Source organism: Trachurus trachurus (genome assembly GCF_905171665.1).
Source record: "Trachurus trachurus genome assembly, chromosome: 1".
Lineage (NCBI taxonomy): Eukaryota > Metazoa > Chordata > Actinopteri > Carangiformes > Carangidae > Trachurus > Trachurus trachurus.
Window position 1 is genome coordinate 36,051,231 of NC_139891.1, and position 17,107 is coordinate 36,068,337.

At 40.8% G+C, this 17,107-nt stretch overlaps 2 protein-coding genes across 2 annotated transcripts; both read left to right on the forward strand.

Moving 5' to 3' along the window:
• The first annotated feature begins 664 nt into the window (after nt 1–664).
• On the forward strand, nt 665–6,528 carry fbxo48 (F-box protein 48). The gene is made up of 3 exons (XM_083971295.1): nt 665–743; nt 2,861–3,183; nt 6,155–6,528. Exons 2-3 carry the CDS (start codon nt 2,866–2,868, stop codon nt 6,314–6,316), a joined length of 480 nt encoding a protein of 159 aa, XP_083827421.1. The 5' UTR covers nt 665–743; nt 2,861–2,865; the 3' UTR covers nt 6,317–6,528.
• A 2,559-nt stretch (nt 6,529–9,087) lies between these two features.
• cnrip1a (cannabinoid receptor interacting protein 1a) lies at nt 9,088–13,375 on the forward strand (the record flags this gene model as incomplete). Its single annotated transcript, XM_083971285.1, has 3 exons — nt 9,088–9,266; nt 11,727–11,871; nt 13,211–13,375. The coding sequence occupies 3 exons, from the start codon at nt 9,088–9,090 to the stop codon at nt 13,373–13,375; spliced, it is 489 nt and encodes a 162-aa protein (XP_083827411.1).
• Nucleotides 13,376–17,107: the final 3,732 nt, after the last annotated feature.

A 17,107-nucleotide genomic window follows, 5' to 3' on the forward strand; every position in this document is an offset into this window, starting at 1 on the left:
AAAAAAATACAGTTTATGGTTAATGGGGAAAACAGCGGTCAGGTCTGTACAATAATTCACATTGTAAAATTATGAAGGTATTGATCTGCTGGCTGCTGCAGTCTCTATGTTGTAATGTTTCATTGATAACTTAAATTTATATAGCCTAGCACCTTTCAAGGAACCCAAGGTTGCTTTACAGTAAAAAAAAAAAAGAAAGAAAAAAAAAAGAAATAGAAATATATTTTTAGTTATTTGAATTAAAAATAAAGATAAATCAGTTTGTTGTTATTGATCCACAGGCCGAATGAAAGACACGCTGCCGATGATAGAGAGACAATACAGATTCATATTTTAATATCTGATAAATATGTTTAATAACGATGATACAGATATAAACTGGTGTGTTTTGAACGCAGCGTGAGGCGCAGGACGTAATAATAACGTAATAATAACTGATAATGATAATAATTGGCTAATAATAATAATAACAACACGTCATGACGTGGAAAAACAGTTTTATGACTTTTATTCTGAAAAAAATAATAAATGAAAAACGCTTCAGTTTGGTTTGTTTTTGTTGTGATCTCCTGCGCATGCGCAGTGCGCAGACGGACTGCGCGATGACGTCAGGTCTGCGTATGTAAACAGCCGTTGAGACATTTAAACGTAACGAGCTGTCAGAGACACGACGGAAACACCGAGACACCGAGCCGAGCCGAGCCGGACCAAGCCGAGCCGGACTGGACCGGACTGGACCGCAGGTAGGAACACCGCCGGTCGGTACCGCAGCTCTGAGCCACTGTAGCCGGACAGAACCGGACAGAACCGACCGGTCCGTTTTCTGTCTGCGACGACGACAAGGAGCTGTTAGCTAATGAGAAGCTAACAGGCTAACGAGCTGCCGTTAGCTGCGGGGCGGAGGACACACACACACACACGGAGAGACACACACACGCTGCTGTGAGCTGTTTATGTTGAGATACAGATACACGTGAGACACACACACAGTAGTGTTGACGGTGTGTGTGTGTGTGTGTGTGTGTGTGTGTGTGTGTGTGTGTGTGTCGGGGTGGTCCCAGCTGGTTCTTGTCACGTGTCCATATGTTAGAGAGAAACGTGTTTTCACTGGTCTGAGTTTAAAGAGCTACGTTAACTTACTCTACAGGATTCAGACACTACAGGAGAACAGGGTAAAAATACTAAAACAATAAACTAACATTTCACTAAACTAAAACTAAAATACTAAACTAACATTTCACCATGACATTTCCAGAAAAGAAATCTGAACAATGGATAAAGCTACTTTCAAAATGTGTCCATATGTTAGAGAGAAACGTGTTTTCACTGGTTTAAAGAGCTACGTTACAGGATTTTGACACTACAGGAGAATCAATCAATCAAGTTTATTTCTAAAGCACATTTAAAAACAACCCACGCTGACCAAAGTGCAGTACAGTTAAAAATGCAGCCATAATACAAAGAATTATATTTAAAAAAGTGATAAAACAAAACAAAAGCAGCAACCGACAAGAGATCGAGGAAACAGGGTAAAAATACTAAACTACCAAACTAACATTTCACTAAACTAAAACTAAAATACTAAACTAACATTTCACCATGAAATTTCCAGAACAGAAACATGAACAATGGATGAAGCTACTTTGTTTTATTTAGTTGACATATTAGAGTCAGAAGTTTTTACAGAGGAGGATTTGGGATATATCTATTTTTATCACTTTGTAAATGAGAAAATACTGTCACCAGCCCTTTAAAACATCTAATGTCTCCATGTTTTCAGTAATAAAATGTTGTATAAATGAGGCTGTGAATGATAAATCAACAATCCCCTCTGTAAAAACCTTCAGAATATAGACAGGGATCACACTGGAAGGTTTGGTGTCTGTAAGTGCTGCTGAAGTGGAGATTTCTAGCTTTGAAAAACTCTTTCTGAGAAAACGGCCTTTAAAGACTTGGACTGTAAAATTACATAGATTGTTATTGTCAATCGTTCTTTTATGATTTGTTGATGATACAAAAGGAAATGACATCATTGTTCAGGAGAGAGAGCTTTACAACGACACCTGACATGACACGGCTCAGACTAACTCCTGTGACATCACCGTGACATCTGTGACATTTGTTTTAATTTTGTTTTACCATTATTGTATGATTACTTTGTTGTGGGTGGGTGATTTTATAATTTTAAAGCAGAAGTAAGTTGTCCGGTCGTTTTCGCTAATGCTGCGTTCCAGGCAGGCTTTTGAAATCGTAAATTACAGCTTCAAGTCACAACTTACGACTTTGTAGCGTTCCAGGCAACCCACTCGTGTTTTTCCGACCTGTTTTACCGGTGAAAGTCACTATAACGGCCACTCGTAACTTCTGACCGGTGAACTCGTACCAGATCGAACTGGTACCACTTCACAGGTCGGAAAAATACGAGTTTCCTTGAACGCACCATAACAGTCCTCGTCGCTACGTCGCCACATTCACGGCGTTCCTTGGCTGCACACACAGCCCTGCATGCCGTTCTCTCTCCTCATTGGATAAAAACTGTAGGATACGATAAATGTTTTCTCCTCGGCTCAGAGCAGAGCAGAGTGACTGAGAGACCCGTGTTTCAGTCCAAACACTCTATGTAAGTGATTGCTGTCGGAAGATATAACTATTTAAGACTTATATTAACACAAATATATCACTTACTTCTGCTTTAAGTCCAATTTTATTTCTCAGGTGGTTTTATTATGTTGTTGCCAGGAAATTGTATTTGACCTGTTTTATTTCTGTTGTTATTGTACAGCACCTTGTAACTTGTTTTTGAAAGGTGCTATATAAATAAAGTTTATTATTATTTATTATTATCACTCTGTCTCCTCAGTGACGATGCAGCATGACATCACCAGGTCGTCCCCCGTGCTCTTCCTCTGTGGTCGCGGCCCGTCGCCCCCGGCGCCCGTGGACGTGGACGTGGACGCCCCCCGGCCCTCGGTGGACTTTGCGGAGGCGTTGCCGGCGGAGATGAGCGTGAGGATCTTCAGGGAGCTGGACGCTCGCAGCCTGGTGAGCGCCGCCCTCACCTGCCGCCGCTGGTACGACATCATCGAGCACAGCGAGCAGCTGTGGAGGAGCCAGTGTCTGCTGCTGAGGGCCGTCAGCCACCGGGAGGTGGAGCGGGACCGCAGGGACGGGCTCTCCTGGAAGGTCAGAGCTCACACACACACACACACACACACACACACACACACACACACACTAGGGGTGGGTAAAAATATATACAGCTCTGGAAAAAAAATAAGAGACCACTTTCATAAATGTTTACTGTATTAAAGAGACAACGAGGAGTTTTGGAAAAGCGAAGTGTTTCCTCACTACATTTATGAGCCTCCGCACCGTGAAATTCTTTGACCGGCGCAAGACAGACTCATGTTTTCATTCATCAAGAATTAAAGTCAGAGGTTGGAAGACGATCACATACCGTCGTAGTTCCCACCATAAACGGAGATTCGGCGGCGTTATTCTCATGACTCGCCATGAAACTGAAAGTAAGGAAACGCTGGTCGGCTCGCCCAGCATTTCCACCATTAATTAAAATAACAAAATAATGATAGAGAATAAACAATATATTTATCGAAAATGGGCCCATTAACAAGTGGTAACGTAGATTCATCCACATTAACGTGAGACTTTTTTAATAGAAACTCCTCGTTGTCCCTTTAAAGGTGTACAGAAATGGCCGTTTGTCCTGTTTGTCGCGCCGCGTTGTCACGAGCTGCAACACGAGTTTACCCGAGTAAGGAAAACGAATTTGATTGGTTGTTATCGAGCGGGCGGGACATTCAAAGCTTGGGGCGAGACCGAGCTCCGTGTGCGTGTCTCAGACGTATGAATGACGGATTACGGATCCAATATCAGTGGCTGGTGAATCGTGTACAGGCTGACGTATAATCCGTGCGCCTGCGTTATCCAATGAGAAAAAAAAAATACACACTTTCATCCCGGATTTACTCAAAAATAGAATTTTGCACAAAGTTTGGCTACATCGTCTGATAGATGAGTTATTACACTAATTTTATGATCCAGAGTGGGCTCAAATTCAATTTTCTTTTCTGTACACCTTTAAAAGCGTCTCTACATGTATGTCAGTCATTTTTTTCTTTTCTTTTTTAAACACCAACACAAACACCACTCGTTCTACTTAATGAGACACTGATGAGGTCATCACCTGAACCACATCTGGTTTTAGAGGAAGATTATAAATAAAAACCACTGCTGGATTAAACATTGACATTATCCCACAAAAACTGATTTATAAACTCTTCTTAAATTAAAATGTTGGAATGAATATGAACATGTTAGGTCTGAAAAGACTTGATATTTTTTGTTATTTTGACTAGTTTAGTCATTTTCAGCCAATAAAAGCTCTAAATGACAATATTTTTATTTCAATTTTGGGAGAAATGTTGTCGGTAGTTGATTGGATGAAACAAAAAAATTTTTATTTAATTTTACTCAAATAAATACCTATAAATAATATTTTTTCACGTATTAATATTATGCATATAATGTCGTTGCTGATTTGCATCGTGTAGCCGTTTGTGTTGTGTAATGTAAGCTGTTCAAAATGTGTTTGACATGCGCTGATAATAAATACAGGCGCCACCGCTATAAAGTCCATCTCTTTGTATTGATTTCTGTAGAAAATATGAAAAAATAGAAATTCGATTTTTATTCGGATATCTGTGTTTTTTAAGAGGCAATATTCAAACCTCATTTCTGCCATTCATTGACAGCCCTACTGAAGACCAGCAGTGTGTAGTGTGTTTGTGTCGGTTACGTTGTCACTGCAAACGAACCGCTCCAGGCTGGAATGGAAACGAGCTGAGAACAACTCTTCTGAACAATCTCGGTACGCCTGTTTTGTTCTGCATTCCAAGCCGACTTCTGACGTAAAACTCTCCCTGTTTAGGAACAACTGCTCCAAATGAACCAGGAGTGAATACGGCCGTAGTGTTTATTACTGTTCCAGCACAACATATACACATATTTGTGTGCGTATGTCAATCAGTGTTTCCCAAACCACAAGATTTAAAGGGACAACCAGGAGTTTCTCCATCGGCAGAACGAAAAAATTGCGCGACAATAAAAAAAGTCTCACGTTAATGTGGATGAATCTACGTTACCACTTGTTAATGGCTCCATTTTAGATAAATCTATGGTTTTGTCTCTATGGTTATTTTGTTATTATTAGTGGTGGTGGAAATGCTGGGCGAGCCGACCAGCGTTCCTTTACTTTCGGTTTCGTGGCGAGTCATGAGAATAACGCCGCCGAATCTCCGTTTATGGTGGGAACTACGACGGTATGTGATCGTCTTCCAACCTCTGACTTTAATTCTTGATGAATGAAAACATGAGTCTGTCTTGCGCCGGTCAAAGAATTTCACGGTGCGGAGGCTCATAAATGTGGAAACACTTCGCTTTAACAAAACTCCTCGTTGTCCCTTTAACAAAGTTAAATAATTAATTTGACAGGTTATCTGCAAATGAAATAGCCATGAATAAATACATTTCAATGTTTCTGCTGGAAATAGCTTAGCTCAAACACTGGAAGTGTATAGGTAGTGTTAGCCTGCCTCCACCTAAAGTCATCAGAGAAACTCTTCAGCAACTCTAAACGGTAGCGCCAAATTCGTCCGAACAAAATTGTAAACAGCTGGTATTTAGACAAATTAACGACACACTGCTGATCTAAACGGCTACTTTCTCACCTAAACATGTTTGAAATGTTGAAGATGAAACAAAAAAATGAAAATGAAATGAGTTTAGAGCTAAAATGAAATCAGACCTATACACTTCCAGCGTTTGAGCTAAGCTAATTACAGGCGATACGGCTCTATCTCCCTTGTTACTGCACGCACAGTCGAAAGGATGGTGTCTATCTGCTGGTCATGGACTCGGGAGTGAGGCAAGACACGAGAAAAAAAAATGTTGGCGTATCCCTTTAAAAAATTTACAATGAAAAACAGAGCCTTTTTTTTTTTTTCTTCAAGTGAATGCAACCTGCTGTCGTGCTGCTCATCTACATCTGAGAGAAGCCATGATGGATGTGTTTGTGTGTTTTACGTGTTGGATTGATTCCTCTGACCTCTGTTTCTCTGACCTCTGACCTGTGCAGGTGACGCTGGTGAGGAACTACACCCGCAGCTGCGTGAAGCGTGATTGGCTGAGGGGGCGCTACAGCCACGTGAGGTCGGCGGAGGAGCTGAGCGGCCGCAGGATGACGCCGCTGGACGCAGAGACCTGGGGGGAGATCCTGCAGGCCGAGCTGGACCGATGACGGAGCGATGGCGCAGCGATGACGGAGCAATGACGGAGCGATGGTGGACTGATGACTAATGACTGATGTCACACACGTGTTAAAGACTTGTACATATGTTGTTTTATACTTTTTTTAAGAACAAACGATCATGGCGAGATGAAACGGGGCCGTTGTGAAGTGTTTGGTGTAAATAAGACTGGAGATAAGAGAATAAACCACTTGTTTCAACACACAGTCACAGTGTGTCCTTCAGCCTGCACACACACACACACACACACACACACACACACACACAACTGTGTTTAACTGAGTTTTCTGCTCCTCCAGCTGATCTGTGATCTGTGGTGAAGACGCACAGAGAGCTGCCACAGTGTCACGGTGCATTAATATAAACTTCAACCTCAGAGCTGTCTGTCCTCAGACTGTCCTGACTGTCCCTGAACGCCACACAGAGACAACATGGAGCTCCTCCTCTTCCTCCTTTTCCTCCTCCTCTACTTTCTACCGTCAATGAATCAATTATTGAATCAATAAAACATAAGGAAACAGAACCTGGAGCTGTAAAATGTCATGAACACGGATAGATCACTCATGAAAACATTTGGATGATTGGTGGGTCCCGCTTTTATTTTGAAGGCTGTAACCGGAAGTGTGTGTATGTGTGTAACTTGACTCCGCAGCATCACCGCATCCTTCCTCCTTTTCCCTCCTCCTCTTCCTCCTTTTCCTTTTCCTCCACTACCTATTCCTCCTTCTTCCTTTATCTTTTCCCTCCTTCTCCTCTCCCTTTTCCTCCTTTTCCCTCCCCCTCCTCATTTTCCTTCTTCTTCCTCCTCCTCTATCTACCGTCAAGAAACCTGAAGCTGTAAAATGTTGAACTGTCATGAACACGGATCGATCACTCCTGAAAAAATTTGGATCATGGTTGGTTGGTTGGTTCTGCTTTTATTTTGAAGGCTGTAACCGGAAGTGTATGGCTTGACTCCGCAGCATCACCGCATCCTTCCTCCTTTTCCTTTTCCTCCTCCTCCTCTACCTTTTCCTCCTTTTCCCTTCCTCTCTTCCTCCTTCTTCTTCCTCCTCCTCTACTTTCCTACCGTCAATAATCAATTAGGCTATTTAATCAATAAAACATAAGGAAACAGAATTCTGTGAGAGAAAAAACCTGAAGCTGTAAAATGTTGAAGTGTCATGAACACAGATAGATAGATAGATAGATAGATAGATAGATAGATAGATAGATAGATAGATAGAGAGAGAGAGAGAGAGAGATAGATAGGTATGTTCACAGTACGGAAATGCTTATGACATTAAATTTAAAAAAAAAAGTAATGTCATGATAGTCAGGAGCAAAGAGGACAAGAAATTAGTGTTTCCTCAGTTCTTCCTAGATGATAAACCGCTCATGACATGTCAGGAGACAAAGTATCTTGGGCATGTTCTTACTGATGATTGGCACGATGATAGAGATATTTATAGGCAGTGTTCTAAGCAATATGCTCAAGCTAATATGCTCCTTCGTAGGTTTAGTATGTGCTCAGTTGATGTTAAATGTTCCCTGTTTAGATCTTTCTGTACACCAATGTATACAGCTCACCTCTGGTGTAGATATAAGAAAAGCAGTATGCGGCGGCTCATAGTGGCCTACAATGATGGACTGAGGTTGTTGCTTCAGGTGCCCAGGTGGCACAGTGCGAGCCAACTCTTTGTTAATTTAAATGTACCCAATTGTGAAGCACTTCTAAGAAATTTAATGTATCGGTTTATGTGCCGCCTGGATGACTCGGGGAACAGCATTATTGGGGCGTTGACCAGCCCTGATAGGAGCTGCTATAGCCTAGGTATTCCTCCAGGCTTAGAAAACACTGGTGGGATAGCCTGCTTATGAATTATGTGGAGAATTGATTCTCTGTCTGTGTGAAAGTCTTTTTCTCTCTCTCCTTCTTAAATCTGTTTTAACATGTCTGTTGTTGTTGATATGGACCGCTTGTGTCTGCAATAAAGATTAATAATAATAGATAATAGATAGATAGATAGATAGATAGATAGATAGATAGATAGATAGATAGAAATTTGTCTTTGACAGGGCTCATCACTTTACATACACTCAATATCGATCGATGCACTCATGAAAAAATGTGGATGGTTGGTTGGTTCCGCTTTTATTTTGAAGGCTGTAACCGGAAGTGTGTGTGTGTGTGTAGCTTGACTCCGCAGCATCACCGCATCCTTCCTCCTTTTCCCTTCCTCTCTTCCTCCTTTTCCCTCCTCCTCCTCTACCTTTTCCTCCTTTTCCCTTCCTCTCCTCCTCCTTCCTCCTCCTCCTCCTCCTCTCTACCTCTTTCTCCTTTTCCCTCCTCCTCTCTTCCTCCTTTTCCTTCTTCTTCCTCCTCCTCCTTTACCCTTTTCTCCTTTTCCCTCCTCCTCCTCTTCCTTCTTCTTCCTCCTCTACTTTCTACTGTCAATAATCATGAATTTATTATTCTTTCTTTCATTATGCTTATCCTCCATTAGGTCACGCGGGTTCAGTAATCAATTATTTAATCAATAAAACATAAGGAAACAGAACTCTGAGAAAGAATTAAACCTGAAGCTGTAAAATGTTGAAGTGTCATTAACACAGATCGATCACTCGTGAAAAAATTTGGATGGTTGGTTGGTTCCGCTTTTATTTTGAAGGCTATAACCGGAAGTGTGTGTATGTGTGCAGCTTGACTCCGCAGCATCACCGCATCCATCCTTCCTCCTCCTGCCTCCTCTCCGGACCAGAGCGCTGAGCCAACAACAACATGGACGACGTCCCCCCTCTCATCAGCATCGCCATCGCGCTGCGCATCCAGCCCAACGAGGGCCCGGTCTTCTTCAAGGTGGACGGAAGCCGCTTCGGCCAAACCCGCACCATCAAGCTGCTCACCGGCTCCAAGTACAAGATCGAGGTGGTGATGAAGCCCGGGACCGTGGAGGCCACGTAAGGACCGGAGGGGGGGAGGGGGATGGGGATGGGGATGGGGGGAGGCGGGGTCAGGGTCTGGGGTCGGTTAGGGAGGGGGAGAGGGGTTTAGGGGGTTCGGATGGATCTAGAAGCAGCAGCAGCAGCAGAGGAGCAGCCAGGCCTTCTCCTCCTCCTGCTCCTCCTCTTTCACCTGACACCGCCTGATTAATTAAACACGAGGAGGTTTCTATCTCTCTCTCTCTGGATCGGTTTCAATGACGTCACCGGGTCCGATCGATCAGCTGATCAGGTCCAAATAAATAAATAAATGATCGATAAAGTCTGTATAGGCCTAATGATGACTTTGACGCGTCAGAGGAGGGAGGAGGGAGGAGGGAGCTGGGCCACGTGCCCGTCAGGTGTATCAGACCAGGTGTGGTCCAGTGTTCAGATGTTAATGCAGATGTTAATGTAGATATTAATACAGATGTTTTGTTAATACACATGTTAGTGTAGATATCGATACAGATGTTAATACTGCTATTAATAACTGTATTATCATCTGTATTAATACAGATGATAATACAGTTGTCAATGCAGATGTTAATACAGATGTTAATACAGATGTTATGTTAAAGCAGAAGTAAGTGGTCCGGTCGTTTTCGCTAATGCTGCGTTCCAGGCAGGCTTTTGAAATCGTAAATTACAGCTTCAAGTCACAACTTACGACTTTGTAGCGTTTCAGGCAACCCACTCGTGTTTTTCCGACCTGTTTTACCGGTGAAAGTCACTATAACGGCCACTCGTAACTTCCGACCGGTGAACTCGTACCAGATCGAACTGGTACCACTTCACGGTCGGAAAAATACGAGTTTCCTTGAACGCACCATAACAGTCCTCGTCCCTACGTCACCACATTCACGGCGTTCCTTGGCTGCACACACAGCCCTGCATGCCGTTCTCTCTCCTCATTGGATAAAAACTGTAGGATACGATAAATGTTTTCTCTTCGGCTCAGAGCAGAGCAGAGGGACTGACAGACCCGTGTTTCAGTCCAAACACTCTATGTAAGTGATTGCTGTCGGAAGATATAACTATTTAAGACTTATATTAACACAAATATATCACTCACTTCTGCTTTAATATAGTTGTTAATGCAGATATTGATACAGATGTTATGTTACAGATGTTAATACACATGTTGATACACATGTTAGTGAAGATATCAATACAGATGTTAATACAGATATTAATACAGATGTTAATACAGATATTAATACAGATGTTAATACAGATGTAATGCAGATATTAATACAGATGTTAATACAGATATTAATACAGATGTTAATACAGATATTAATACAGATGTTAATACAGATATTAATACAGATGTAATGCAGATATTAATACAGATGTTAATACAGATATTAATACAGATGTTAATACAGATATTAATACAGATGTTAATACAGATATTAATACAGATGTAATACAGATATTAATACAGATGTAATGCAGATATTAATACAGATGTTAATACAGATGTAACGCAGATATTAATACAGATATTAATACAGATGTTAATACAGATGTTAATACAGATATTAATACAGATGTAATACAGATATTAATACAGATGTTAATACAGATATTAATACAGATGTAATGCAGATATTAATACAGATGTTAATACAGATGTTAATGCAGATATTAATACAGATGTTAATACAGTTGTTAACGTGGATATTAATACAGATGTTAATGCAGATGTTTTGTTTTTTATTTAACCTTTATTTAACCAGGCAGAATCAACTAAGAACAAGTTCTTATTTACAATGATGTTAATACAGATGTTAATACAGTTGTTAATACAGATATTAATACAGATGTTAATACACTTGTATAATGCAGATACACAGATGTTATGTTAATACAGATGTTAACATGTGTCTTTGGATTATAAAACACAAAAAAGAATATAAATGTTTTTTTAAACATTTTTTTAATAGGTTTTGTATCTCCGTTGACCAGAATCTCTTTATCATTAAATTTATAAAAATTGCAATTAACCTATTTCTTTTCCTGACTACTTTAACCAAAACAATACAAAAATCTGAAAAAAATACATAAATTTTTGACCAAATAGCAATATTTTATCATGTCCCTCAGTTGTGTCCAACCTCATAACAACATACCAATTCCCCCGTCTTAGAAAAATAATGGGTCAGTCCAACATAAAGAAAGTGTTAAACATCTTTTTTTACATTTCATAGTTTTATAGTGAGATCGTCACATCGTCAAACTCAACCTCGTAACTCCTTTATAAAACTAAATGATAGCAAACACCTGTTCGGGAAAAAAAACTAACAATACTGTGGAAAAATATTATAATTCGTAAAGTCATGTGATGCTACACGACACGTCTTGGATAATTATGGATTGTTAATCTTCACATTCAACCCTGTAACAAACACTGTCCTGTCCCTGTTGCCATAGCACCATGAACATCGGCGGCATCGTCTTCCCCCTGGAGCAGCAGTCCAGAGACCAGGACTCGGTGGTCTACCACGGCCAGTACGACACCGAGGGCGTCCCGCACACCAAGAGCGGAGACCGGCAGCCGGTGCAGGTCAGCATGGAGGTGAGTGGGCGCGGCCTATACTCAGCAGGGGTATATAACGTACTACACTTTAACAGGTGAGGCACATGCAGAGACTGCTTGATGAAAAACTGCCCCTGAAGGCAACGCAAATCAGCAGTTTTGCATGAATTTACCTCTAAAACAACTCTGGGATCATGGGATTTCTTGGTTTCCCTCATCAAACTCATCAAATACACAATCCAACAACTCCACAACGCTCTGGTGGACAAGTTGTGACCTGCACATTCACCACGCTATGAGATAATAACACAACATTACCAGACAGAGTTGTTTTAGAGGGAAATTCATGCAAAACCGCTGATGCGCGTTGCCTTCAGGGACAGTTTTTCATCAACAGTCTCTGTATTTCCCTCTAAAACAACTCTGTCTGGTAACGTTGTGTTATTATCTCATAGCGTGGTGAATGTGCAGGTCACAACTTGTCCACCAGAGCGTTGTGGAGTTGTTGGATTGTGTATTTGATGAGTTTGATGAGGGAAACCGAGAAATCCCATAATGAGCCTCCGTAGCGTAGCTCTGAGCAGCTCACGGCTCTGCTCCGCCGTTCTAAAAATAGCTTGCACCGACAATTAAAGGTAACGAACCTACTGCTATGACTATAGGGATTATGGCAATGGGCCAATTTGACAAAATGTTGAACTATCCTTTTAATTTTGACCCTCACAGCGGAAAATGCAAAGGTTATAGGCATTAATGCTGCCAGTAAAGCAAGATGAAGACATATACTGTTAACCAGTGGTTCTCAACGTGGGGTCCGGGGACCTCCAGGGGTCCTTGAGAGGGTTCAAGGGGGTCCCCAACTTTTTCTTGAAATTTTACATTTTTTTCTAGAATTGTTCAACTTTTTTTTTTTTTTTTGAGAATTCTTTTTTTATTTTTTGAAGTTTTACCACTTTTTCTAGATTTTGTTTTTAAACTTTTTTTTTCGAGAAGATTTTACCACTTTTTTTTCTAGAAAATGTTTAACTTATTTTTTTATTTTTTTTTTTACTTTTTTTGAGAATTTTACCACTTCTTTCTAGAAATGTTTTGGGAGAAATTGTACCACTTTTTTTTTCCAGAAATGTATAATATTTCCAAAAATTCACACCATTGGCCCTAATTTGAATTTACAAAACTTTATTCAGTCTCGGAACAAATATTTGTGTATTTCTGGTGTTTGCTTCAATGTTTTGTCCAATGGGGGTCCATGGTCCAATTTGTGTCGATTTAGGGGTCCTTGATGTAAAAAAGCTTGAGAACCACTGCTGTAAACAGTGTGTAACTAACTGGTCACATGGCAGACTGACTCACTTCCTGTTTCCTTTTTCCTGTCCAGTTCAACAAGGCGGGGACGTTTGAGACGGTGTGGCAGGCCAAGTACTACAACTACTACAAGAGGGAGCACTGCCAGTTCGGCAACAAGTTCAGCAGCATCGAGTACGAGTGCAAACCCAACGAGACCCGGACCCTGATGTGGATCAACAAGGAGGCCTTCAACTGATCCGGCCCCCCGGCAGAGGACGCCAGTGGCACCAGGACTTTGACCATCAGCATCACAGGGACAAGACGGGGGGGGGGGACAGATGTCAGCTATGCTGGTCTTTACAGGGGCGTCGCTTTAAAGGGATAGGCTAGATCACCCAAAATTCAAATTTCACTCATTATCTCCTCCCCCTCATGTGGACTAAGGGCTGGGAGAAGTTTCAGAGTCCTCCGTGGCTTCTCTGAGTTACAGGGGGTCTCGGCGTAGCAGTGCATGTCCATATGACGGTAGCAAAACTGTCTTCGTAACAAAAAGACACACCAAAAAACATCCAAATACCTCCATGCTGCTCGTATGTAATGTCCGTCTTGTATTGAAGCCCCGAAATGCGAAATTGTCCCGAAAAAAATGAAATAAGTCTATATTTCAAGCTTGTTTGTAGCGGAAGCTCATCCTCCCGGTTTGTCCAAATTTGGACGAACCGGGAGGATGAGCTTCGAGAAGCTTCTGCTACAAAACAAGCTTGAAATATAGACTTTTTTTTTTTTTTCGGGACAATTTCGCATTTCGGGGCTTCAATACAAGACGGACATTACATACGAGCAGCATGGAGGTATTTGGATGTTTTTTGGTGTGTCTTTTTGTTACGAAGACAGTTGGTATCCATTTGCAACCACGGAGGACTCTAAAACTTCTCCCAGCCCTTAGTCCACATGAGGGTGAGTAGATAATGAGTGAAATTTCAATTTTGGGTGACTATCCCTTTAAAGCTGCACTCTGCAACGCTGCTTTCTCAGAGGGAAACGGTCAACACACATATACGTAGGTCGTGTTCAGAAATCCTACACAAGAAAGACAGGTCAGTGAACTGCACACGGTGCGTTCACAGCTGGTTCAACGGGACAGAAAAGACAAATGAGTCTCAGTCGGTCACCTCCGACCCGTCCAGCGGTCGACGTGTATCTCAGCGTTAACGGGTGTTTCATGGTTTTACTGGTGCGAGAGCCGAGAGCAGCTCCGATGGAGAGCGTAGCTTTAAAGCCGGGGTGGGCGGGGCCACGGGACACTCGTTACAGACGTCCTCCCTTAACGATGCATAGCTACTCATGTCTAGTCCAGGTGTCCTTTAAATCATCTAGCCTACAATATGTCCAGACGTCCTGTCAATAAACAGAATCAGGTTAAACTTTAACAACGAAAGGAAAAATAAAGTCAACACGAAACAGGAAGTAAATAAAACCACGGTTAAGAGAATAAAAGCTGATGAAGAATTAGTCTATGGAGGTACATTTGTGTCTTTATTATTCAATCAAAAAAAAACTGTTGATTTAGAAAAAAAAGGTATTTTCAATCAAAAAAAAAGTAAGTGTTTGAATGCAAAAAAAAAATTGAAACCCAAAAAATTGCGTTTTAACCCTTTTTTTCTTTGATTGAAAAGGTTTTTTGATTGAAATTAATTTGATTGAAAATATCTTTTTTTGTCTCTTTAACCTTTATTTAGATCTCGGGGGCCTTGGAGGGTAAACCCCCGTTTCCAATGACATCAAGTCAAAAAGTCACATAACAGTTGCATTAATCATAATAACCTACGCATCAAACAGCAGTTTCAATTTAAATTTGATTGAATAATAAAGACACAAATGTAGGCTACCTCCATAAAGGATCAAATCAAAACTGTGACTCAAAGCTGAAGAATAAAAATACATGAGAAGCACCAGAGACAGTGAGGCGATGAGTTTAGCTTAGCTTAGCTTAGCTCAACGACTGGAAACAAAGAGAAGAGGAAGTTCAACATGATGAAAACCATCAAAACTAATCCTCTAATTTTTTTTACCCAAAGTCTCAGCAGAGTGAGAGGATCAAACACTAAAACGTCCATGTTTAAATTAACTTTATGGATAAAACAACTCTAAGAACAGAGAGTTGTTGAGTCACAATGGAACGACAAACCAGTAAAACACAAAATCGTCAAATCACATGAAAACAAAGCGAGTTTTAGAGACGGTCTCGCTGCTGAGGCTAACTGTTAGCATGGGTTAGCTACCATCTAACAGAGTAATTAAGACAAAGCTAGCAGAGGTAGCTTCAATGCTAACTGCTGCTAAAGCTACACAGTCACTTTTAATCGGTATTTCAGCTGCAGAGTGGAACTGTTGTGTTGTGTATGTTTGTGATGAAGCTAGGCTAACAGTCGTTGTGCTATGCTAGGCTAACCACCAAACAGCTAGCTAGGCGCGTCTGTGCCTGAACTTGAAATCTGTGTAGATCTTTATATTATAATATTAAGAAATGAGACCAGTTGTTGCCCCTTAGACCCAGATCCAGATGTTCCTTTAACGAGTCTGAGCGACTTCCTTCGATAACTAAATAACGACCTAAACCACAGCGCCCCCGTTAGCATGATGCTAACAGAAGACCAGGATGGAAGACACCTGTGGACAGAGGACGGATTTTACCTTATTTATTGACTGTGTGTCTGTGTGTGTGTGTGTGTGTGTGTGTGTGTGTGTGTGTGTGTGTGTGTGTGTGTGTGTGTGTGTGTGTGTGTGTGTGTGTGAGGATGATGAAAGTGTGAACATTTAAATGTGATATTTTTGACTTTTTTTTTTTATCATTTAATGGAAAAATCCGGTTGAACTCAATTAGCTAATTAGTGAAGTATTGTTTTTGAGCTCAAACTGGGTTTTTCCTTTAAATGATAAAGCTGCTCTTATTCTGCGTTTATCCAGAACGAAGCCATATGTTTGGATTCAAACCGACTGTGCATCCTGTAGCTCCACATCTAGCAGCCTAGCCTAACACTCTGAAATATTAATCAAACAAAAAAGCAGGAAGTAGCTACAGCTTTAGAGGATCAAACCACATCAGGTGGCGTTCAGGGTCAGTTTGAATCTTTTCATGTGCACAGTAGCCGCCCGGTATGAACCATGAGAGAAGTGTTGAGACGACGCTTCCTCTTTGTTTTCGTGCTCGACGTCTGGATTCACTTTGCCAAACAACACGCTCAGTTTGTTTTGTTGTTTTCTCTCAGTGCTGAAACCTTGATGTTTTGTTACGTGTTGGACTGAAGGGGAATAAAGTGTCTTTGTGAATAAACCTGTAGACAGAACCAACGCTCAACCTGTGCTGTTGTCATTGTAAACCTATAACCTACAGTTGTGTCTACCGGATGATCATTATTATGTATTAATGCATTAACATTTTACTGTCATAGCTGATCTGTGGTTATTTTATACAGAGCTTGACAGTTTGATTTATAAGACCGTCATGTTAGAAATAGAAATAACAGCAGGGTGATTCTCTGAACTCTGAACTTTAGGTCGTCTGTTTTTATTTTATTTTATTTTTGAACAAACCTTTCAACCCTGTAACAACGACTCAATCAAATCACAGTGTTTTTTTGTTTCAGGGTTGAAGATTTTGGCTTAAAAAAACCCCCCAAATCCTTAATTTTCCAAGGCTTGTAGCATCAGAGATAGATATTTTTCAACATGATTGTTAGGTTTTTTTCCTAAACAGTTGTTAACTATCATTTATTTATGAAATGTTGAGCTTGACAATGTGGCGATCTCACTATAATAACAATGAAATATATGGATTAAAGGTGCTAAGACTTTCTTCTCTTTACACTTTGTTCTGCAGTGACTGAACCATTATTTATTAAATGGGGGAATTGTTATATTGTTAACGGGGTATAAGGTTAATAGTAAATAATTAGGTTAATTGCAATTTTTTTGTTTTACATTCAAT

Excerpts from the sequence above, each read along its gene's own strand:
- fbxo48 (XM_083971295.1), top strand. The coding sequence starts at position 2,866 with ATGCAGCATGACATCACCAGGTCGTCCCCCGTGCTCTTCCTCTGTGGT. Across the intron at positions 3,184-6,154 it reads GGGACGGGCTCTCCTGGAAG|GTGACGCTGGTGAGGAACTA; the intron begins GTCAGAGCTCAC and ends TGACCTGTGCAG.